The sequence below is a fragment of the Callospermophilus lateralis genome, assembly GCF_048772815.1.
Source record: "Callospermophilus lateralis isolate mCalLat2 chromosome 11 unlocalized genomic scaffold, mCalLat2.hap1 SUPER_11_unloc_3, whole genome shotgun sequence".
Classification (NCBI taxonomy): Eukaryota; Metazoa; Chordata; class Mammalia; order Rodentia; family Sciuridae; genus Callospermophilus; species Callospermophilus lateralis.
The window spans coordinates 4,269,083-4,293,636 of NW_027510155.1; the positions used below are offsets into that span (position 1 = coordinate 4,269,083).

Genomic DNA, 24,554 nt, shown 5'->3' on the forward strand with positions numbered 1-24,554 from the left:
AAAAAAAGAAAACAAATTTGTTGAGATACAGAGAAACTAGAATTATCATGCATTATCAGTGGGTATGTAAAATGAAATGGTACAGTAAAATGGTAAAGCCACTATGGTAAGCAATTTGGAGATTCTTCAAAATGTTAAATGGAATTACTATAAGACCCAGAATTCTTAATCCTAAATATATGCCCAAGAGAAATGAAAACAGGTATTCAAATGCTTGTATACAAATGTTCAAAGCAGCACTATTCACAATAGACAATACATAGAAACAATCTAAATGCCGATCAATGGATTAAAGTGTGAACACATTGCTGTATATACACACACTGGAATATTATTCAGTCATAAAAGGGAATGAGGCATGGACACATGCTACACCATGGCTGAACCTCAAAACATTACACTAAGTGAAAACAGCCAAACATGTAAACACCACTGCACGTGGCCCTTTTTATTTATTATTTTGAGACAGGGTCTCACTACGTGGCCTAGGGTCTCACTAAATTGCTGAGATTGGCCTAGAACTTGTGATCTTCCTTCCTCAGTCTCCTGAATCACTGGATTACAGGCATGCATCACCATGCCTGGATCCCAATTAAATGGATGCTAACCAATTAAATAGAATGCCTAATTTTAATTTTATAAAAATCTTACTAAGAAATAAAAATAATGTCCCTTATCACTAATGTTTCACAATTTACCAGAACTTTTTTCTATTTGTCATATTAGAAGAAATTAATTCACATTTCAATCATCAGCAGCCTAAATTAAATGTTTAATAGTCATAGTTTAGCTCTTTCTACAAACCTTTTTATTTAACAAAAATAAGAAATGTTTTTGTTTGAAAAATTTTTGTCCCACTCTTGTCATAGTCCAATCCTTTGGATGAATTCTATCTTTTTTGTTTCCTCATTGCTGTGGGTTATCATTCAGTAAGGATGTCTGTGGTGTTCTGTCAATAAAACTGAAAAGTGAAAAGAGAAAGTAAAATAAAAGACACATCCAAGGGACTAGATGAGAACAGGAGTGGGATAAAAATTGTTCTCAAACAAAATTATCTCTTCATTGGATTTTATTGATGCTCTGTTTTCCTGCCTTAGAGAAATTTCTTTGTCATACATTTCAAGAAGCCTGTTATGTCTATTCTTTCCTCTCAACACCATGATTTCTTTTATTTCAGCAAAGCCCAAAAGTCATGAATTAGTTTTAAATCACAGGAACACACCAGTCTCTGATGGAGGCATCAAATTGCTATATCCAGAAAAAGCTTAAAAAATTGTACGTTGTAAAACTGTTATCAAATGTAACTTTGAAAATTAAGTAAGATCTGTCACAAGTATAAAAAACTAGAAAGTTTAAAAGAAATCAGAGAGGGAGAATAGCTTTCTTCACTGTGGAGCAGAATATCTGAAAATGCAAGGAACAATTTTATACCATAACTAGCTTGCCTATCAGAGCAGCACAGTAATTGAAAAATCCTATCAATCACCTAATAAGAGAGCTTACACAGAACATTGTACACAACACTGGCATTACTCTACAAACTTAAAATGCTTGTTAAACAACAACAACAAAAAAAAAAACTCATATAATTCCAAGTTACTGAATGTAGTAAAAATTTTAATTATTCAATAAATAATGACAATTATATAAAATGCTATAGAAGTATAATATTTTGGTTTTGCTGAATTCTAATACATTTGAAGAACTTTTTAAAAATATAGCAAAAGTGATTTATAGGACTAATTTCATTCTAAATACACAACTGTCCTTTAATTTTGTTCACTAATAATTAACTACTTTATTTATATAATCATAAATAATTTTACTTGGAAAAAATGAAGTCATTTAAAATGGAGTTGAAATAGTTTGGTTGATTCACTATAAGGATAGCCTATGTGGGACCATCTCTGTCAGGAACTTGTATATGAGGTCAAGCCCAGCTCTGAAAATATTTAATAATGTAGTTAACATCTCCAAGTATTGGGCTTCTTGCAACATCAATACTGAGGAGATAGTTGAGGACCCAACAGCAAACCAAAGAACTACCTAGCATCAGAAAAACTGAATTGCTGCGAAATCCTTTCTACTAAGTTCCATTAGCCCTTCATTCTTACAAATCATTCCATTAACCTCAGTTTCTGGGTTCTTTTGTTACAACAAATCTAAAGCAGCAAGTTAGGGAAAAAGGCAAATGAGAAAATACAAACTGGACAAGGAAGTTCATAGGAAAAACCAAAAAACTGACAGCAAGGAAAATGGATAAGAATGACAAAAACAAAAAGGCGATCCATAAATGTCCAATAATATAGAATTCTGACTACATAATACAAGTGGTACTGGAGTAAGAATTAGAGTTACAATTTCCATACATATACACACGCACACACACATAAAATCAGAACTTCACTACACACACACACACACACACACACACACACGTAAAACAAATTATTTAAAGCAGGAATTCTAAAGCTTTGTTCTGTGGAATCTTTCCGTCTTCAGAACGTCCAATCCACAGGATACAAAACCAACTGCCATGACAAAGACCTCCTAATGTAGGAGACCTAGTTATTTTGCATTTCATATTCTTGTTCTGTATGAGAGTCATACAACATTATCCTGTTTATCATACTGCATGTAATACCTTTTTCTTAAAAATGATACCTGGGGCTGGGATGTAGCTCAGTGGCAAAGCGTCTGCCTTGCATTTGCAAAGCCCTGGGTTCGACCCCCAGTTCCAAAAAAGACAAAAAAAAAAAAAAAGAAAGAACCCCAACAAATAAAAAAAGAAAAAAGAAAAAAAAATGATACCTGAACATTGTGCCTGATCATAAAAGAATAATGTTGTAGATAATTTGTAAAATAAAGTATAAAAAAATTAAAATACCTATAACCCACTACCCAGAGATAACCACAACTGACATCTTGGTGCATGTTTTTTCAGACGTCTTCATATATAAATACTGACACGTACCTTTTTTTTTTAACCTGACATTTTCTGTGGGCATTTTCCCAACTTGAAAAGTGTTTGTAGAATTATTTTAATGGCTACATAAAATAACTCATTCTCCTATTACTGCAGATTTGGGTTAATATAAAATACTTTACAAAGTACACTTCTATACTGTAGGGGTTGGGGTTGTGGCTCAATGGTGGAGCACTTGTCTAGCAACATGTGCGGCTCTGGTTTCAATCCTCAGCACCACATAAAAATAAATAAATAAAATAAAGGTACTGTGTCCATTTACAACTAAAAAAATTTTTAAATTATACTATACTGTATACATGAAAATTTTAAAATGATCATTTATTAAAAGGTCTTGAAAAAGGAAATTTAGAGAAATCTAGAGAGAAAGAAACAGAAGACCAATTACCTAGAAAAAGATTAAAAAGTTGTATGTTGTAAAACTATTATCAAATGTTAACACTTAAGTCTTATGAATAAATGAGATACTTGGAGAACCAAGTCTCTGAATAAATTTTGGGAAATGATCATTTTAGGTGGTTTCTGATACCAGCAATAAGAGACTTCTAATTAAGAAAATTTTGGATTACTCTTATTAAATTCCAACCTAGCTGGTAACACTACACTCATTAAGAACTTATTCTGTCATTCTGCTCATTCATTCAAGAAGCAAATGTCAGGGACTGCCCTGTGCATGAGCTAAGCCCCTCCAAAAGCCTTGAGTAAAGGGGATATTGGACTGGCAACATACGCCACACCATGTGTTATACCAAGCAAGTGGCCTTTACCCCCACTCATCAAGGAAGAGCCTCCGCTCTGGGCTTGAGCAGTACCCAACAGGATTGGGCAACCCCTGCTGAAACACTATCCCCTGCCTTATTGGGGTGGAACATTCTATCAAATGTCTTTTCCCTAATAAACAGATGGGTTCCAAGTGCACTCGCTCTCTTGCCCTCTTGCCTTCCAGCGTGGAAGAGGACCCTTGAGGTGGCAGAGCAGGCCCACCCTCCACCTGAGAAACTGGTGTCCATGGGTTGCATGATTCTTAGCTGTTTCCTTACTTTAATGTTGCCGCCAGCTCTTTTGACCAGCTCATCTTGCCAGCATGCACAGCTGGAGAGAAGCAAACACTTATTGAATACCTGCTATTTGAAAAGCACTATGCTAGGTTGCATTTAATTGATATTGAGAGTTTTCCTTATAAAATATTCTAGAAAATGAGTCAGTAGCATTTTAAATATTTTAACAAAATGTTGTTGGGGGGGGGGGTAAGATCCAAAATCCAACCTCTCACTGTACTTATTACCCAGGAGCATCTGTCTCTCCTACTTTGGAAAGCAGAGACTGTTGCCATTTCTCTATTTCCACCTCTTGATCTAAGTTTGCTGATTATGTGTCTGTTCAAAGTTAACTATGTTTAGTAGAACTGCTTTATAAAGTTTGTTTGGTGTTGGGGACTAAACCTAGGAACTTGTGCTCTACCATTGAGCTATATCCTAGCCCAAGAATAACTATATTTATAATAGTTTTTCAATCCCATTCTAAAAGCACATGTTTATACAAATGAAATAATGTACATACTTTGTTTAGTTTTGTTCTTGCAGTAGTGGAGATAAAGGGCAGTAGTGCTCTACCTTTGAGCTATAATGTAAGCTCCCCCCTTTTTTTTCCCCTCAGACAGGATCTTGCCTCAGCCTCCTGAGTAGCTGGGATTACAGGTGTAAACCACTGCAACATCTAAACTATTTCTGATAATTTTGTTTTCACTCTATTTACCATGTCCCTCTCAGCCTTAATTCTTTTAATGATTGTATAATATTCCATTGCACTTACATGGCTGAGGAATCATGACCTCAGTAAAGTATTTTATACCAGATAGCTAATGTTACAGCAAACATATGTTGCCTTAAAGGCCTTAAGGATCTCTTACTGGAAACTGGGTTCATTTCTAGGGGAAAATAAACTACAATAAAAATTAAAAAGATTTTTACCCCATATGTAGACTTTTGAAAAATAAAGAAATATATACATAAAGAAATCAAAATTCTACTTTGCCAAATCTACTTAGAGCAAGAAATTTAATTATTATGAAATGTGACTGTTCAAAATTAACTATGTTTAGTAGAACTGCTTTACATACATTTAAGAAAGATACATTTGGCAGAAGGCAGTAAACATTCTTAGGTAACAAATAAGATATCTAACCAGAACTTCCATGCTTTTGAAAAGGTACACAAAATTACTTTCAATTCCTTAGATGCAGAGTGTTTGCTTAGTCCCTTGCTTAGTCCCTTGGGTTGCACAACTGTAAGCAATTTTGGGCTTCTGAAAATGCCAATGTTCCTTCATTTATATATCCTAGAGTAAAAAACAAAATCTACCTGTTTACATACAAGCATTTAAGTCTTAACATTAAAAGGGGGAGATTATAAAAAAGTCAATTATATTTCAGAAATGCAAAGCTGGTTAACCTACACATTCCTTTAACACACTTCTGATGAACATCTACTACTGCATCTCTGCAGTAAGGCCTTTCTTTCATTGATTACTGAAATCATTGACCTGGTTTCCTTTGTTTATGTGGAAGAATGAAGAAAGAAAGGAAGAGAGGAAATATAGTTAATTGTGTTTCAAGTATGATTGTTATCCATTAGCTCTAAAAAGAATATCACCTATAAAAAGTAACTCATTGTAGGGAGGAAGGGGGCCTTTCAGGCAAGCCTAAAGAGCTGCTCAAATATGTAATTTAAAAAAAAATGCTATTCAATTTATAGGTTGTCTACATTAAATTTTTCATGATGCCCCAAGAAGGATATCTATGCATAATACAATTTTCAAATGTTTGCGTTACAATTTCCATACATATACACACGCACACACACATAAAATCAGAACTTCACTACACACACACACACACACACACACACACATAAAACAAATTATTTAAAGCAGGAATTCTAAAGCTTTGTTCTGTGGAATCTTTCCGTCTTCAGAATGTCCAATCCACAGGATACAAAACCAACTTCCATGACAAAGACCTCCAAACAGGAACGTACAAAGACACACTTTTAAAAACGTCCCTAAAGCCAAGTTCACAGCTGGCACTTGTGGCACACTCAGGCCATTGCTGAGGCAGCTGTCACAGGCCAATCTCACACACGTCCTCGAGTGCCAGGGTGCCACCTAAAGAAGACAAGCTGATGATCAGCGCACAAATTCCCCACTGAATAAAAGGAAAGCTCTAAATCCCTGCCCTGGAAAACACAATGCCTGCACCACCCATAAAACTCCCTTTAAAAGTGAAGGGCTGAAGGTTTAAAGGCTATTAATTACCACCTAATTATCAATACGGTTTAAAGAAAAGAGAGAGAGAGGTGTTTTATTGGGGCAGTTGTGAGAAAAGAGCCACACCATTCAGTCAACATCAAAGTCTCATCAGCTAGGTAGCAGCACCGGGCTTTACAGGTCCTAGGAAAAGGGACAGGAGGGAGGGGAGGAAACCCAGACCCTGCAGTACCTCCCTCTGAGGGCAGCGCACCCGGCTGCTGCAAACTCGTTCCCCAGGCCTCCTCCCACCCTTTCCCAGCCACCGCCTCCCACCTCTGGCCCGGCGGTCCCCGGCTCTCCTACCTTCACTTTACCAGCTTCTATCTTTCTCCTTCTTTCTTCGTCCTCCATGGCTTCTTCGGGGTAGGCAGGGAAAGAACATGGAGGGGGACAGGGGTAGAAAGGAAAAATCGGTTCAGACCGAGGTGGGATGGCTAGCTCCGCGACCCAGGCCGCAGGGCCCAGCCGGAAGCTGCCTCCCCACCCGAACAAAACCAGTCAGATGCTGCAATCACTGTCGAATCGTCCTAGTCCACAGCAGTCATCGCCATCTTCGTCTCCACCTAAACACAGAATGAGGCGGGAGTCAAGACACGTCACAGCGCGCAGGCGACTCGAACTCCGCGTTGCCTGGCAGGTGTGCCCGGGGCCCCGCCCCGCCGGCACCGCTGTGGGGGTCGGGATGGCCCTAGCCTGGCGCCAAGTGCAGCTCGCCCAGCGCCGCCCCTCGGAGCCGCGGGCCCCACCGCGCCGCCCCCAGCCGCCTGCGGAGGAAGGGGCCGAGACCCGCGCACGCACTCCCGGGTGCGCCCGCGGAGCTTGGGAAGCCGGCTGCGCGCCTCCCCCGCCCCCGGCCATGGGAGGGCGCGGGAGGGCCCGGCAAGAGCCAGCTGGGGAGTGCGCAGGGCGCGAGCTCCGGGCTCGCGGGCGGAGCAGGGCGCGGCGCGGAGCTGCGGAGTGGGCCGCACGCCTGCTGCACGCCCGCTCCCGAGCTGGTCGCGCCGCGGGCCACCGCGGGCCCTCCTTCCCTCGCTCGGAGCTCAGGCCAACAGCCTGCGCCCCTAGTCTGATTATATATGACAATAATATGATATAATAATATATAATAATACTATACAATAATATTAATATAATATTAATATAATATTATATTATTAATATAATATTATATAATATATAATAATAATAATATATAATAATATTATATCTGACAATAATATGTCAGGGGCAGCCGCAGCGTGGAGCCGGGCGATTGTGACCGCCAGGGGAGCAGGGGGCCAGCTGCTGCGACCACTCTCCGTGTGGCCCCCTGAGCGCCCCCCCTCCCCTGCCCGGGAGGGAGGCGGGGGGCACCTGGGGCCTGCCATGAACCTGGGCTTCCATCTGTCCCGCCGGAACCCACAGGAAGACTTCGAGCTGATTCAGCGCATTGGCAGCGGCACCTATGGCAACTTCTACAAGGCGCGGAATGTTAACACCGGTGAATTAGCAGTAATTAAAGTAATAAAATTGGAACCAGGAGAAGATTTTGCAGTTGTGCAGCAAGAAATTATTATGATGAAAGACTGTAAACACCCAAATATTGTTGCTTATTTTGGAAGCTATCTCAGGCGAGATAAACTATGGATTTGCATGGAATTTTGTGGAGGTGGTTCTTTACAGGATATTTATCATGTAACTGGCCCTCTCACAGAACTGCAGATTGCATATGTAATCAGAGAAACACTACAGAGATTATATTATCTTCACAATAAAGGAAAAATGCACAGAGATATTAAGGGAGCTAACATTCTATTAACGGATAATGGTCATGTGAAACTGGCTGATTTTGGAGTATCTGCACGGATAACAGCTACAATTGCCAAACGGAAGTCTTTCATTGGTACACCATATTGGATGGCTCCAGAAGTTGCAGCTGTGGAGAGGAAAGGGGGATATAATCAGCTCTGTGACCTCTGGGCCGTAGGGATCACTGCCATAGAACTCGCTGAGCTTCAGCCTCCTATGTTCGACCTGCACCCAATGAGAACATTATTTCTAATGACAAAAAGCAATTTTCAGCCCCCTAAATTAAAGGATAAATTGAAGTGGTCAAATAGTTTCCATCATTTTGTGAAAATGGCACTTACCAAAAAATCCAAAAAAAAGACCAACTGCTGAAAAGTTACTGCAGCACCCTTTTGTCACACAGCCTTTGATACAATCTTTAGCAATAGAGCTATTGGATAAAGTAAATAATCCAGATCAGTCCACTTACCATGATTTTGATGATGATGATCCTGAGCCTCTTGTTGCTGTACCACATAGAAATCAACTAGTAGAAATGTAAGAGAAGAAAAAACACGTTCAGAGATAAACTTTGGCCAAGTGAAATTTGATCCACCCTTAAGGAAGGAGACAGAACCACATCATGAACTTGATCTACAATTAGAATATGGACACAGACACCAAGGTAGTTACTTTTTAGGTGGAAACAAGAGTCTTCTGAAGTCTGTTGAAGAAGAATTGCATCAGCGAGGACATGTGGCACACTTAGAAGATGATGAGGGGGATGATGATGAATCCAAACATTCAACCATGAAAGCAAAAGTTCCACCACCTCTGCCACCAAAGCCTAAGTCCATCTTCATACCACAGGAAACCCATTCTATTGAGGAAGATAATCAAGGAACAATCAAGAGATGTCCCATGTCAGGGAGCCCAGCAAAACCATCCCATGTTCCACCAAGACCACCACCTCCCCGATTACTGCCACAAAAGCCTGTTGCTTTAGGAAATGGAGTGGGCTCCTTCCAGTTAAATGGTGAACGAGATGGATCTTTATATCAGCAACAGAATGAACATCGAGGCACAAACCTTTCCAGGAAAGAGAAGAAAGATGTGCCAAAGCCTATTAGCAATGGTCTTCCGCCAACACCTAAAGTACATATGGGTGCATGTTTTTCAAAGGTTTTTAATGGGTGTCCCTTGAAAATTCACTGTGCAACATCCTGGATAAACTCAGATACACGAGATCAATATTTGATATTTGGTGCCAAAGAAGGGATTTACACCCTTAATCTTAATGAGCTTCATGAGACATCAATGGAGCAGCTATTCCCTCGAAGGTGTACATGGTTGTATGTGATGAACAATTGCTTGCTATCAATATCTGGTAAAGCTTCTCAGCTTTATTCCCATAATTTACCAGGGCTTTTTGATTATGCAAGACAAATGCAAAAGTTACCTGTTGCTATTCCAGCACACAAACTCCCTCATAGAATACTGCCAAGGAAATTTGCTGTATCAGCAAAAATCCCTGAAACCAAGTGGTGTCAGAAGTGTTGTGTTGTGAGAAATCCTTACACAGGCCATAAATACCTATGCGGGGCACTTCAGACTAGCATTGTTCTATTAGAATGGGTTGAACCAATGCAGAAATTTATGTTAATTAAGCATATCGATTTCCCTATCCCATGCCCACTCAGGATGTTTGAGATGCTGGTAGTCCCTGAGCAGGAGTACCCGTTAGTCTGTGTTGGTGTCAGTAGAGGGCGAGATTTCAACCAGGTGGTTCGATTTGAGACTGTCATTCCAAATTCTACCTCTTCATGGTTTACAGAATCAGATACCCCACAGACAAATGTTACTCATATAACCCAACTGGAGAAAGATACCATTCTTGTAAAAAAGAAACATCTAATAAAAGTGAATCAGGCAGAAACTCATATCAGAAAACTTCCTGTCATCCTATGTTCTTTATAATATTTGGATATTTCTAGTAGCTATTTTAATAATGGAAAAAAATGTTATCAAAATACACACAAAAGCTTATCAATCCAACCAAGGAAGGGCCCAAGAGCTTAAAAAACTACTTGGGAATAATACAAACTATGCAACATAATCACCCATAAATCATTAGAATACTCCCTTTGTGTCAAGTAAGCTTTTTAAGGTCCCAGAGGGCACATGAATCTTATCTGTCATTCCTTAAATCTTTGCGTTTGTAAAAAGCATGGGTGAAATAACAGAAATACTTTAAAATGGAAAAATAACTCTTCTCCATGAACCATTTTTTTTTCACATGCACCTTGAAAAGGAAGATATAGCTGGAATTAAAAATCATCATTTTTAGTAACATAACTTTTTTGTATAATAATATCTGATTGAGGATTACAATACAAAGAAACTCAATATATGTTTAGCCTCACTAAGGAAACTTAATAATAATTAAGACAATGATGTTATTCCAATCTCAAAAGCAAATCAAAGACTTTGCCAGGGCAGGTAGACATCCATCTCTCCTTTCATTCCCATAGTGAGCAAGACACAACCTAGCACTTAAGTTGTAACCACCTCTCCCACGCCCCACCTCACCACCATCTCCAGCACCACCAATCTGACAATAGGCCCTTTTGTTTATAAATTATAAATAACAAATCACCATTCTCATTCCTCCATTCTATGAACTAATTATTTCACTTCAACATTAAACTCTTGGTTTAAATATTAGGTACAAAAATCCATTTGTATCACACAACTCCAAAAGTTCAAATGTGTCATCAAGAAAAGTTTAGACTTTCAGCCCTTTTCCATTTCTCTTTCTCTCTCTCTTTTTTATACAAAACAAAACAAAAAAACACAGTTTCTCAAAGGGTTAAAATCTTAGTTTTCAAATTTGTATTTTTGTGGAATATACTGATGCTTAACATCTGCAAATTTAACTAATGTATAATGACTATTACTCTTTAAAATAGTTTGTTTCTGTACTATCACTTATTATGTGGAGTCCCAAGAACAGTTTATATAAACATAGTTATATTCAGAATGTGCCTCCACACCTGGCATTTATTATGCACACTTTGTGTATAAATCGGTTACATAAAGCATGTTCAAATACTGTGCAACAGGCCCTGCTATTGTGTAAACACATGCTTCCAACAAAATGACAGGAAGCTTTATTATATCAACAATATAAGGGAAAATCACATTATTTCTTGTAGATTTAACCATAATTCTTTGGAAAGTCAGACGGTATCAGATCTAATCAAAAGGAGGAAATTTTACTAAAACCCCCTTGCTGGCTTTGCATCCTACCGAACATGTAATAAATTTGTGTCACAGCCCAGGTGTGTTCACGTTCCCAATGATTTATTGCACGTTGCTGGCTGGCTTTAGTGCTGAGTTGATGACAGGAAGAGTACTTTGGCAGAGGTCTGACAAGTCCTTATCCTTAAGTTCCCTTTTGCTTTGTGCCTTCTGTTCCCAAAGCTATCACAGTAAAACAGATGACAGTCTAAGACCTCTCCGTTTTTGCCATGAGAGTCTGAAATAAAATTTAAAACACACCTCAGAACTATTACATGGGGCCACGTTTATTTTCAATCAGCGGGGGAGGGGGAGAGAAGACACTTCAAAAGAGATGGATTTCACGTCCTCTGTGCAGCCAGATCTAGTAACAGTGTATTAAGTTTTGTCTAAATGAGAAAAAGACTCTGTCTACTCAAGTGTTTTATCACAAAGTAATGTTATTAAACATATCAAGTATTCCCACGTTCTCCTTTAGATTCTTTTATTTTTAACCTCCTTTGTTAGGCACCAACCACGGGGAGGAAGGTTTCAGGATCAATACCAAGGCAGCACAGGATGCCAAGCAATCAATTTTGTTTCCCGAGCGGTTTATCCATCATAAACTCAAGCTTCCTGGTTAAGCCACACGTTTGCTATAAGTAGGGCTTCACCTCTTCCCCGGGTAAGAAGCATGGACCGGCTACAATTGTGTCTTTGAGCGCGCAGCATCGTGCTTTGTGCTGCTGGGGATAACGGATTCTCGGTCTCACATGCATCCATCACCTAAGGCACAGGGAAACTCAACAAGTGTTTCAGCGGCTACAAGGGAAACAATGTGTTGAGACCTGGCTGCTCTGAGCTACAAGGATCCAAAGAGTGAAGGAAATGTTTCTAGGATCAGTCCAGGCAGGGGAAGAGGAAGAAGCCCTTGTACTCTTACCTCCACATTGAAATACTGCTCCGTTCCGCAGACTGTAGCACATAAAATCCAAATCAAGGTTTGCAAGAAAAACACCCCCGAAAGATGCACGAAATCCGACCGTCTTCCAGTGCTGATTGTGAGTAAGATCATAGTGAACTGTGCTTCAATGGATGGACGAGCTCCCCTTCTTTTTCTCCCTCTTTCCCTCTCCCTCCCTCCCTCGTTTCCTTTCAAAAAAAAGTCCTCCGGGTGGGTTAGGAGCCTGCAGGTTCACCCACAGCCAGGCAAGGGGAGGAGAAAGGGGGCCCAGGCGCTCAGCAGCCGGGAGAAGGAGCGGCAGAGGCAGGGTCAGCAGCAGCTCGCGTTCACCATCCTCGGGGGTCCGTCACCCGGATCCTGGCGCCCAAGTTCACCGGCGGTTCCGACTCAAAGCTCCCAGTCGCAGCCACAGCAGCAGCCGCCGCCTCCGCCTCCAGTCCGTGCGTCCTCCACCTCCTCCTCCTTCTCCACCGCCTACTCCGCCGCCGCCGCCGCCCCCAGCTCCTGCGGGAAGGGCCTCCGCCGCTCCTGGCTATCTAGCCTCTGCTTCTCCTTCCCTCCTCTCCTCGCTCCCCTCCAGAATGTTCATCCATAATCTACATAACTCCTCCTTCCCGGGGTCTGCCGGGCTCTCAGGGCCCCAGGCGCGCGCGCGCTTACACACACACACACACACACACACACACACACACACAAACACAAGGCATACACAGCCCGAATCACAAGTACTCGCGCTTCTTAAAGGAGACGGCTCATAAAGGCTTCCCGGCTACTGGATGGCGCCTTGGGGGTATCCATCCTGTGAGAAGGGCCCGGGTTTGAGGAGAGCTATCAGTTTTACCCACCCCTCGTCCCCCGGGAGACACTTAGGAACCTGGGCGGCTCCATCCTTTGATCTAGTATCACTATCGCGCATCTAGAAGCAAGTGCGCCCCTCTCCAGCCCGGGTTTGGGTGGGGCTCAGGCTGTGTGCCCTGGTGGAGCCTGAGAAGAGGCTCAGGCCTGGTCCAGAAGAATGATCTGCATCCTCAGTGGAGCGGCTCTGGAAGATTAGGGACGCTCGGAATCAGAGAGGGAGAGAGAGAGAGAGAGAGAGAGAGAGAGAGAGAGAGAGAGAGAGATCGCCCCTGTTACTGTGCACTCCTTGGGGACTTGGGTCAGTTGCCAGGCTGACCAAGTTTGGGGGCTTGAGATGGCAAGTCCTGAACATCCAAAACTTTACTGGGGTCCTCCGATCCAGTGTCCTGTTGTCTCCCTGAATTCTGTCTACCATCGTGGCATTCGGCCTTCCAAGCTAGGGGAGTAGGCACTGGGTTTTGGTGGGGTACTCATCAGATAACAAAAGCGGGAATGAGAATTCGCTTTTCCAGGGGAACGGTGGACAGACACACACTGGCACTGGTGGTCCTGAGTGTTAACAAAACATCCGACCAAAGGGGTGGGGGCGTTGGAAAGAAACCGGCTGCGGGAGGTGGAGGAAGAGCTGGGTAAAGAAAAAGAGGGAGCAGCCTGAGGAAAGGCGAGTAAAGCAGCTGGCAAGGGCGGGAAGAAGAGGATAAACACCAACATCTATTTGGGTGTTCCAGGTAGATTTTATGACAGATAAACATTGCCCCAGCCATACTGATTGTACAGTGATCCACATCAGTAAATAAAGTTACAGCTATAAGCTGTGTGCATAACAAAGAAACAAGAAATGAATTCAATACAGATTGATCAATTGATATCTGAATTTCCTCCATTGCTTTTATTTGTGTGAGATATACACATGTGTATAGATAATTGGTCCAGAGATAAACTTTGACAATTGTAAATCTATGGTATTGCTTCAACCTCTCTATATTTATAAATCCAAGTATAAATTTCATGGAGCTTTTATTCAAGCTGTTAGAACTATTATCCATGCACATAGATTCCAGCATAATGAATTTATATTGCATTTCTGTCTGCTCCTTTCTATATCCAGAGAAGGCAAAAAGCATGACTGGAATTTCTAAAGTGAAATTTGACATACCAATTCAGCAAAAGAAAAATGACAGATACAAAATAAATCAATGTTAAAAAATTCACTTAAAAAAGTCTTAATGTTGGGTCTCCTAAAAATAAGAGCTAGGCTGCTGTGTTGCTATGTATACAAATATAGCATATAATGTATAAAACAAGGGTCACAAATTGAGCTACATTTGCTATCAAGGGCCATGAAAGAACAATAAACATGTAAATAGGATGTAAGATCTATATAAATATTGCTATGATGACAGAGAGAGTATATGTTTCAACCAAGAGTTCCCATCTAACTAATGGAAAGCAAAAGAACAGCAAATAAACATGATGGGCAAGCACAAGCAGGAAAGAATACTTGAGTGCTGCCTTCTGCTTCTGGAACCCAGATCATGAACGCCAGTTTCAATTTCAAAGGTGCTCGGTTAGAAATGGATGTCTTAGAAATGGCATCTAAATATATTATGTATATCATACTAATTAGAGTTTTACATCTTTGAGAAGTCTAGGGTAGTTGTATCTCTCCAGTTGCTTAGTGCAGAGTACATACACTATTTGTTCATAAACTGCTCATTTAATAAATACAATGTGTAAATATAATTATTTCATGAGGTCCACAGTTTATTTTTAGCTCTCCAGTTTTGGAGGAAATTGAATTACATACCTTCCTGTTTTATACAATTAGATTTTCACAGCATAAAAAAAAGTATAGACCCTAGACCAATGTTTGCTGTTGAGTTCTTCAAAGGGTGAGGTACTTTACCAAATAAATCCTCAGAGGAGGAAAGAAGACCATATCTTCATTGTTTCTTAGGAAATAAGTAATGGGGTCACTAATAAAGCAGGGAGCTCCAAGATCCATCCCTCAGCTGCATCAATCATGAAACTGGCAAACATCTTCAGAATCAATATTTCAGAATTCCTGAATCTCATTTTTTTAAAAAAAATATCACAGCAAATTCTATGTTGATGAAGAAAGAAGATGTTAAAATTTGGCATATAAGGAAATCTCTGCCAAGTTACTGTCTTATTACTTCCCTAATGGAATGGGCATTTTAATGGCCACATGTGACAACAAAAATAGTTTAGAAAAGTCACTCAACAGAGTGGTTAATAATATATCACAAATGTTCATTGTTCCATTCTGACAAACTTTAAGCTCTCGGAGATTAGAACCCTCTGCTTCATTTTTTTTTTAAATCAAGCTCTCAGGAAGAGTGAGCATCTCCTTTCCAAAGGTGCCATATTGAAATAATCAGAATACTCAGTTCAATCAAAACAGAACATATGGATGAACCGAGCCATGCAAACAGAGAAGACTGATAAATAAATAAATACTGCCTCATACTGAGGGTGCACTTAAGGAATTTTAAACCTAGACTTTCCTTTTTTTTTAATATTTATGTTTGTTTAGTTGTAGTGGGACACATTGTATTTGTATTATTTATTTATTTTTATGTGGTGCTGAGGATCAAACCAGGGCCTCACATGTGCTAGACAAGCGCTCTACCATTGAGCCACAACCCCAGCTCCTCAAACACTGAACTTTCTAGAAGATTTTCAAGCAACTATTTAATATATACTCAAAAAGCTAAAGGTAAATTTAAAAAATGATTTCCAAACAAATAGACAATAAAGAAATAGAAATTTCAAAAAAGAACCAAATAAAAATTCTACAGCAGAAAAATATAATAACTGAAATAAAAAGGTCTCTAGAGGAACTCAATAACAGATCTGAGTAGGCAGAAGAAAGAATCAACCAAGTGAAGAAGATGTCTGAATTAAAATCATCCAGACTGAGAAGAAGAAAGAAATAAAGAATGAAGCAAACTAATAGAGCCTCCCTAGCCTAAGTAACCATCAAGCCTAAATAACCATGTCAAGCATACCAACCAGTATATTATGGGAGTTCCAGAATGAGAATAAAGAGGCATATTTAAGAATTAAATATTTCAAGCATGCCAAAGTAGAAGAAATATGTGCATCTACTCATCCACAAAGCTCAAAATACTCCAAATAAGATAAACTCAAGAGAGAAATACATGGATACATACTGTGATCAAACCGTAAAAGCCAAAGATAAAAAGATTTGAATGTCCCATACAAGACATCCTCCATATGATTAACAACTTCTCAGGAGGAAACACGGATGACATTCAGTCAGATGACATATTTAAAGTGTTGGAAGGGAAAAAAATAATAGAATGAGCTATATTTTCTACTTTCTCTACTTGTGTTCCCCTCACTGATCTATTGACACGTATCACCTTTAGTAATCAATGACCTCTTAATGTATGGATCTATCGGTGCTCACTCACTGAACATAGATGCTTTTTTCTTTAGTACTTGACAATACCCAACACTTCTAATTCCAGCTACCTTCTCTGCTCTTCATGTGCTTGTACCTCTCCTTGTTTTTCCCCTAGCTTCCTTCTCCTTTACTCTTCCTGTTATTTTTCCTCTTCTTCCTGAATTCTTACTGTAGATTTTTCTAAAAGTTCTGTCTTTAGAACTTCCTTTCTTCCCTCTCTCACTCATGCTTTCATTAACTTTTTTCCCCCCAAATTCTCTCTATTGGCAGTTTGCTCTTTGGATGCCAGTGACTCTTTCTATGTGCTTTTACCATATTACCTTCTCTTGTCTGAATCTATCTTCTGACAGTTACACCTCCATAACCACTTCACTGACCTTTATACTCAGATGCCCTCCTGCACTTCAGCTCACTTTCCACCTACAAAACGGAAGAAAGCAGTTTTCTTTTCAAATTTCTAGCTCATCCTTTGGAAAAAAAAAACAACAACACAAAAAAACCCCAAAAAACATTTCTGACAACAGTGCCTCCATTCTTCCAAAATGGAAAAGACTAAAACTTTAGCAATTTCTATTTGTTTTATTTCATATCTTTTCTCAATATATCAGTTTGTTTGCCCCCGCCCAACATCCTCATTGCTCTTATATTTATTTTCTTTCATATATTATCCTTGACTTTACATTTAAACTGTCACACTAGCATATGTGCTTAATGGCTCTTGCTTATAGGGAAAACAAATGAAATTGTGGGGTTTTTTTGAGTAAATAATATTTTAAAATTGTAATAGCTTTACAGAAAAGTTATAGGCATGGAGAAGAGGGTTCTAACCTCAAAGACCATAGTACATTTGTCAGAATGGAGCAACGGACATTTGTAATCTATTAAACAGAATGCAGAACTTTCTATAAAGTCAGCACCTCATTCCAGAATCCAACATAAAATACCACATTGCAGTTTGTCATCCTGTGCACTTTAGTCTCCTGGGGTGTGTGAGGATTTCTGTTGTTTTTTTTTCCCTTGGTGACCATAACATGGACTATGTGAGAATTAATTTGAATAAATATCTTTCAGTTTAGAATTGTCTGATGTTATCTTTATGATTAGACTGGGGCTGTTGGTTTATTTTTGGAAGAATACCACAATAAAATATGTCACTTATCCTTCTCAGCACATCATATCTGGAGGCACAGAATATCAATCTGATGTCAATATGACTCATATCACTGGAGTTTTCTTATTGTTAAATTTTAGCATTGTTTATTGCATCTGTAATTTATACATATTTAATCTCACAGTGAGTTTTGTCTTTTCTTAGCATCTTCCACAGAGCAAATATTGGAATTTAGATAGTCTGACTTCTAATTTATTTCTGTTTTGTATGATGCCCCTTTCATGTTGTATCTAAAAAAAGAAATCGGTGTGAAAATCCTAGGTTGTGCACAGTTTCTCCTTTGACTTTTCAAGAAATCTTATGATTTTTATCATTTACATTTAGGTCTTTTATTTTGAGTCATTTTTTTTAAGTTTTGAAATGTTTCAAGGTTCATATTTTCCCCTGTAGAAATTCAATTGTTTGAACAAATTTTGTAGAGAAAGACTATCCTTTCTCTATTGAATATTTCTTGTACCTTTGTAAAAAATCAGTTGACAATATCTGTCCATCCTTTTTTTTAAACCTGTCTTATAATACATTTCTCCTGGGTAGCATACGATAAGGTGTTATTTTATCCAGTCTGACAACTCTTACCTTTTACTGTATGTTTAGACATTCACTTTTAAAATAAAGACAGTTGAAATAAAATGGAATGTTTACTTCATTTTTGTTGAATTTTCAGAATTTTCCTCAGTTTATGTCCTCTCTATGTTTAATTTAGGATATCTTATTATTGAATTCCTCTTCTACTATTGACTTTGTCTTTTAAAAGCATTTTAGTCACTCTCCTTTGGAAGATATTGGGTTGAATTGCTTGCATTACTGAACTTATAAATATTATGATAGGTATTAACATAGTTGTTAAGAGGAGTTATGAAAATTTAAGTATTTCTAAGAATTTCATAAAAAACTATGTTTTAGATTGCTTAAGATTTCTAAAATTCTTTGTATTAACCACAAGGACTTGAAAAACTGTGAAATGAAATGTTAGAAGAATTAATCAAAAGAGCAAGAACAAAGCTCCTTTGCAGTTCAGAGAGGCATGAAGAGCAAAGAAAAATCTTGGAAATGGCAAGTGAAAATGCTACAGAACAAATGAAATAGAAATTCTGGTTGCAAATCATCAACGAAGTACAGTCAACAAAGAAAAGCCCAAATTACACAAACCCACAGTAGGTAATGCCGGGTATGAATTAAGTACCTTAAACAATGAAGCTGGACAGTATAAATGTAAACATACGAATATATAAATGAGTTAAAGTATCCATAATAAGACTGTAGGATAGTTACAATTCAATGTTCTGTTCTCTGAAGTATAAAGTGAGTGAATGTGCAATTGCTGACAAATATTACTGAACTCTGTCTAAACAGATTAGAGAATTTAGTGGAGAAAATAGTGAATATTCTAGATGAAGAGGTTTGCACAGAACACAGGATGGAGAAGTTACTGATATCTCTCTCATGTTACATAGAGGGGGGAAATCTTACTTTGTTCTGTCCCTTTTATTTTAACAATAAAAATTTTGGAAATTATGCTGGTTTATTTATTTTCAAAGGGTTAGGCAGAAAATAATATACACAGAGTAACATGTAAAATTATGCTGATTTTTGTTAAGGCAATCTTCAAAAATGCACATCGAACTCATGTATTTATTCTAAAATTCTGTGTAAAACAATGTATATTATTTTAAAATTTTGTCTTTGGAAACTGCGTCTCAGATACCAATATTAAATTTACTTTTGGAATATTTTATCCTTTGCCCTTTCTGCCAACTTCACTATATACCTGCTCACACCACCATAGATAACCAATGCTTCAGGATTCATATGCCCAAACATTTATGAGTTCTAGCAAGATTTAAGAAGTTTTTCTTAGATCACTATACAGAGCTAAATAAAGGTTGACAAGAGTATTTGTCTTATAGAAGAGCAAATAACAGAAATTAATAACAGAAATTAATAACAGAAATTAAGCTCTACAGACTTTATGTCAAAAAGCTGGTTGAGAAAAGACAGAACTGGAACCCTCGCTCCAAACTTACAGCTTAGTAACTAGAAGTTTCACCACAAAAATATTTTTTTAAAAAGAACAGGAATAGAAGAAATCTGCTTGCTTTCTTTTTTCATCCATGTATATACAAGTATTTTGTGGGTCAGGAACTCACATGCTACTACTGCAAGTAAGTGGCCCACTGCCTGTCCATTTAAAAAAAAAAAAAAAAACTAAGTAGATTCGACATTTTTAAGTGACTGGAAAAAATTCAGAAGAAAACTCTTCCATGACATTTAAACATTGTAAGAACAGAGTCTCACTGCAGCATCCACAAATAAGGTTTTACTGAAGCATAGTCAGGCTCATTCATTTATATACTGTGATGGCTCCTTTTGTAAAAGCAAAGGTGACTAGTGATGATGTAGACTGAATGTCCTATTTACTTTCTGCCCTTAACAAAGAAGGACTACAGACCTCTGCTCTTTTCTGACTCAGTGAAAACTACATAATAAATATATGAAGAGTTTCATCAGAAAAGAGAGAAAATAAGGCAATGGAAAAATTAAAGTTTGTATCCAAACTTTATCCTTCAATTCATAGCTAATAGGGAAAGTTTGGCAGACTGACAGGGAGTGAGGCAATGACGAGGAATGAGGCAGATTTCACATTACTGTAACAATGCTGATGGAACAAAAAAAAAACTGCAGCATTTAGACTTGAAAATCCTATTGGCATTTGCTTTCTCCAGCTACACCAAGTGGAAGCAGACACAAAGCATAAGGGAAAGAAAGATCTCTTAGCAAGAAACAAATAAGAGGATTTCAAGGCTCCTTAACATGTGTCCAACAATGACAGAGCCCAGGGTAAAGAGTTAGGGAGGAATGTGCCTTGTTATGTAAGTTCTAGGTTAGAAATCAAACCCCAAATTCTCCTTCCAGCTGGGTCTGACTTTGAACTAGTCAGATGACTCTCCTAGGGTCTACTCTTTTATCTGTAATGTAGCATGCTGACCTACCAGAGGAATTCTCTCTCATCTTCTAAACTAGAGGAAAAACCAAAAGAGGAAAGGGACTGGGAGAGAAAGGACTTTAAAAGAAGAAGAATATCTTAAGAACTTTTTAAAAGTTCCTTTGTTTTAAAAGTTATCAGTTTTAAATAATAAAGCTTCTTCTTTAAAATAGACAATACACACTTAGGAAAGAGCTGTCCCTCATCTGAGAGCAGTGGCTTTATAGCCAAGCATCAGATGGCGCTAGATGACACTAACCACTACATCAGGATGGAGAACTAAGAAACAGAGGCATTTGAATTTGAGGATGTGGGTTTGTTCCTTCCCATTCTGAGGGGTTTCAGTAACAAAAGACATATGTACCCATGCTGGGTGTGTTTTTTTTTCCCCAGGAGCAAAAGCAACATTTATCTGAAAAATGCCTGCTATACAAGTAGCCACCCAGGCATTAGTCATGAATATTATCTGGAAAAATTAGGGGCCAGTTAGAACAGTCAGCACCCTCCTACCACTGTACTCCAATAAAATTAGGCTTATTTATCAGGTTATACAAATGAAAGTTTGGATAGTACAGTTCTGTTTACTTACTGGGGTAACTTTAAAGAAACAAAACTCAAGTTAGCTCCCTGAAGAGCAAAAACAGCACACTGTTAAGTCTAGCAGAGGAATACTAACTTTCCAAGGGGCAGTATAATTTAGCCTATTAGCTTGGTTTACAACTTTCTATAGGTTTTTCTTTGACCAGCATGGAATCTTAAAAGTAAAGAGTACTATTTTCCCCTAACAAATTTAAGATCTCATTTTAAAAGTTAGTAGCCTTAAACCAGAGAAAAATTATCTCAAGATTTTGAAGGAAAAATGTTTTTAAAAATCTAATGAATATTAAGTATAGAATTACTATATGACCTAGCAATTCCACTATTAGGTACATGAAAACATATGTCCACATAAATTTGTACTAAAAATATTCACAGTGACATTTCTAATAGCCAGAAAGTGGAAACAATTCAAATACACAATAAAATGTGGTAATTCATACAACAGACTGACAATTAAAAAGAACTGAAATAATGATTGATGCTGCAACATGGATGAACCTTGAGAATACCACACTGAATGAACAAAGTAAGTCACAAAAGACCACATATTGGGTAATTCTTTTATATGAAGTTCCAGAATGGGTATATCTGTAGAAACAGAAAGTGGATAAGTGACTGCCAGAAGATGATGGGAGGGAAGAGCAGCAAGGGTGGACTGCTAACGGGCATGGACTTTCTTTATGGAGTGAGGATAATATTGTCAAGTTAGAACATTAGTGGTGGCAGCTGCATAAGTCTATATTAAAAGCTACTTAACTGTGCAGTTTATTTGAATATGCCCTTTATTTGACTGGGAGGGTTTTTATGGTATCTCAATAAAAGTGTTATGGAAAAAAAAAACTACACTTTTTTCTTTGCTAAAAATGATAACACTTCATATTTTAGACAGCTATAAAACAAAAACCTCACTTTTGCTGCTACTAAAAGAGGAGTCAGGTTTAAGACAGGTTTACAGATTCCCCTTTTGTGGTAATTCTTATTGTCTGACCACTTTAAGCGTTATGACAAAAGTTAGTCTTGTGTTCATGGAGGAAATGTATTTCACTGTACTCTCCAAGATATTCATGTAGGCAGGCCCATCTCAACCTTTGTTGTGTGGTACACAGTTTTTATGAAAGCTTAGCTGCAACAACAACCAAATTTCTACATCAGAATTAGAGAAAAAGGGGGCAGGGATACTGTTGTGCCCCTATGCCCCAAACAAAAACCACAGCCATAAATCAGACACAGAAGACCAAACTAATAAACATACACTGTGCTTATACACTTACTGATGCCACTTACCACCTGGGTCTTTGGGCCTTGTTTCATCCTAGGTGTGGTAGCTCCATTCCCTACAGCCACCTCTTCAGACACTGAACTAGCTCTGGTCTTACCTAGAAAATCCACTTCATCTTCAGCTTTCCTGTCTGGCATTTCTGAAGAGAAAAGGAGGGTTACAAAGTGAGTGCATTTGAAAAAAATCATTCTTGGGACTTACTATTTACACAACAAGCTCCAGGTTTCATGTTTTGTTTGTTTTGCCTTAAATGGAAAAGTATTCTTTTGCTGTCAGGAGCTGGTGTCACTCTGACCCCATGCTGAGTGAGCTACTCTTATCACATGGTTGTGTGGTTTTCTCTAGCCTTTGTATGGGTTTGGAGCTAAGGCAAGAGCTGGTTCAGTGTCTACTGAATGTCCATTTCACCCCTGACTTTTCATGACAAATCTGTGAGTATGGTGCTGACTTCCATGTGGAAAAGTCAATTCATAAACCGTAAGGGAACAGATTAACAGCTATAAATAGTCCATTCTGACCATACCAAAAATATATTTTTTTAAAATAGTAAGAGGGATTTGTACTGAGAATGAGACAAACCCTCTGGAACAAGTCTGACTTATTCTAAACCTGTACTACACACACTCCCGATCCACCCTATCACTGTAATAACTAAAACTGAACTAATCCAGAAAATTACTTTTAATTTTAACTCTTTATTTTCTCCAAAATCAAAATATTAAAAAAAAAAAAAGACCAGCAATTCATTTTATTAAGAAAAAACCTTTATACATGTTTTCTCTAGTATTATGTAGTTGTCTTCTTGCTGGTCACACCAACAGACTGAACAGTGATGCTTTTGTTACTTGGCCAAACAAATACAGGAAGGAAGTGATAAAAATGATGCTGGAGGTAAATCTGGGCTTCTGACACTTGTATAAAGGGAAAAATGACTGAACAAATTTGTCTCAGTATTCTAAATGCAAACAGAACTGTCATCTCATTTTCACGTGAAAAATGTGCTGTGGTCTTCATTGATCTCATGATACCACTACTCTGACAAATAAAAATGCTCCCTACAAATACCAAAAAACACAAAGCTTGTTTCTTTTGCCAAAGAATAAATTATACTAATTAGGATTTTATTCTAGAAGTACATGCAACATGTCCAAAGTTCTCTTTTGATTTGGGAAGGTTAGATTCCTATAAATGAACATTTATAAATCTCCTTTTTTCTGTCCTTGCCTTTATAATTATATAATCTTACTACAAACTTAAAAATGGATTAAGAAGTTTCTTTGCCCAGAGTATCAAAATCTAAGTTTTATAAACTATAAAGTTAAAAAAAAATCTCACTGAGCAATGCCTTTAGAAATACCCCTTTATCAAAATATTTCTAAGTGAGAGTAATTGGAGGAATAGGTGTTGATTTTTTTTTATTCATCTGGGGATGGTATTCTTGGCACAACCTTACTTTCCTATACCCCAAAACAGAAAATATGTATCTTGGCACATAGCAACCAGTTCCAATGGTAAACAGTGATTACAGAGATGTGGGGTATTGGTAACTCTGTGGGACTGGCATGGTTCAGTCATGCATCACCAACTTCCTAAGCACTGCAATCAATGCTTTTGATGGGTGAGAGATCACATCCCCTTTATTCTATCTGGCTCTTTCCAAATCGGCAGCTAAACCAATGTTTCCTCTCTGGTAAAACTACATAGTTAAATTTACAAGTGAAATGAAAATTTCCTAGGAAATACCCTTTGGCTCTGAGATCAGACTCAGGTGCTTTTTCTTAGGGTATTGTGACCAGGGACTTTTCCCAGCCCTAGTTTCTGAAGAAGTCACTGATTTCTTTATCACTGGATACTTTTCCCTGTAGTTTGAGATCATGAGAACAGTAAACCTATGAAGACACCTTTTG

General features: G+C 38.3%; 1 protein-coding gene and 1 pseudogene across 1 annotated transcript in view; one reads left to right on the top strand and one right to left on the bottom strand.

The window, feature by feature from the left end:
• Positions 1 to 24,554, bottom strand: part of LOC143385830 (A-kinase anchor protein 9-like) — a 108,014-nt gene that overhangs the window by 82,425 nt on the left and 1,035 nt on the right. The window contains 1 exon segment of the mRNA XM_077107906.1: positions 22,653 to 22,786. Coding sequence (XP_076964021.1) covers positions 22,653 to 22,786 — 134 coding nt within the window.
• On the top strand, positions 7,658 to 10,036 carry LOC143385815 (mitogen-activated protein kinase kinase kinase kinase 3 pseudogene; annotated as a pseudogene).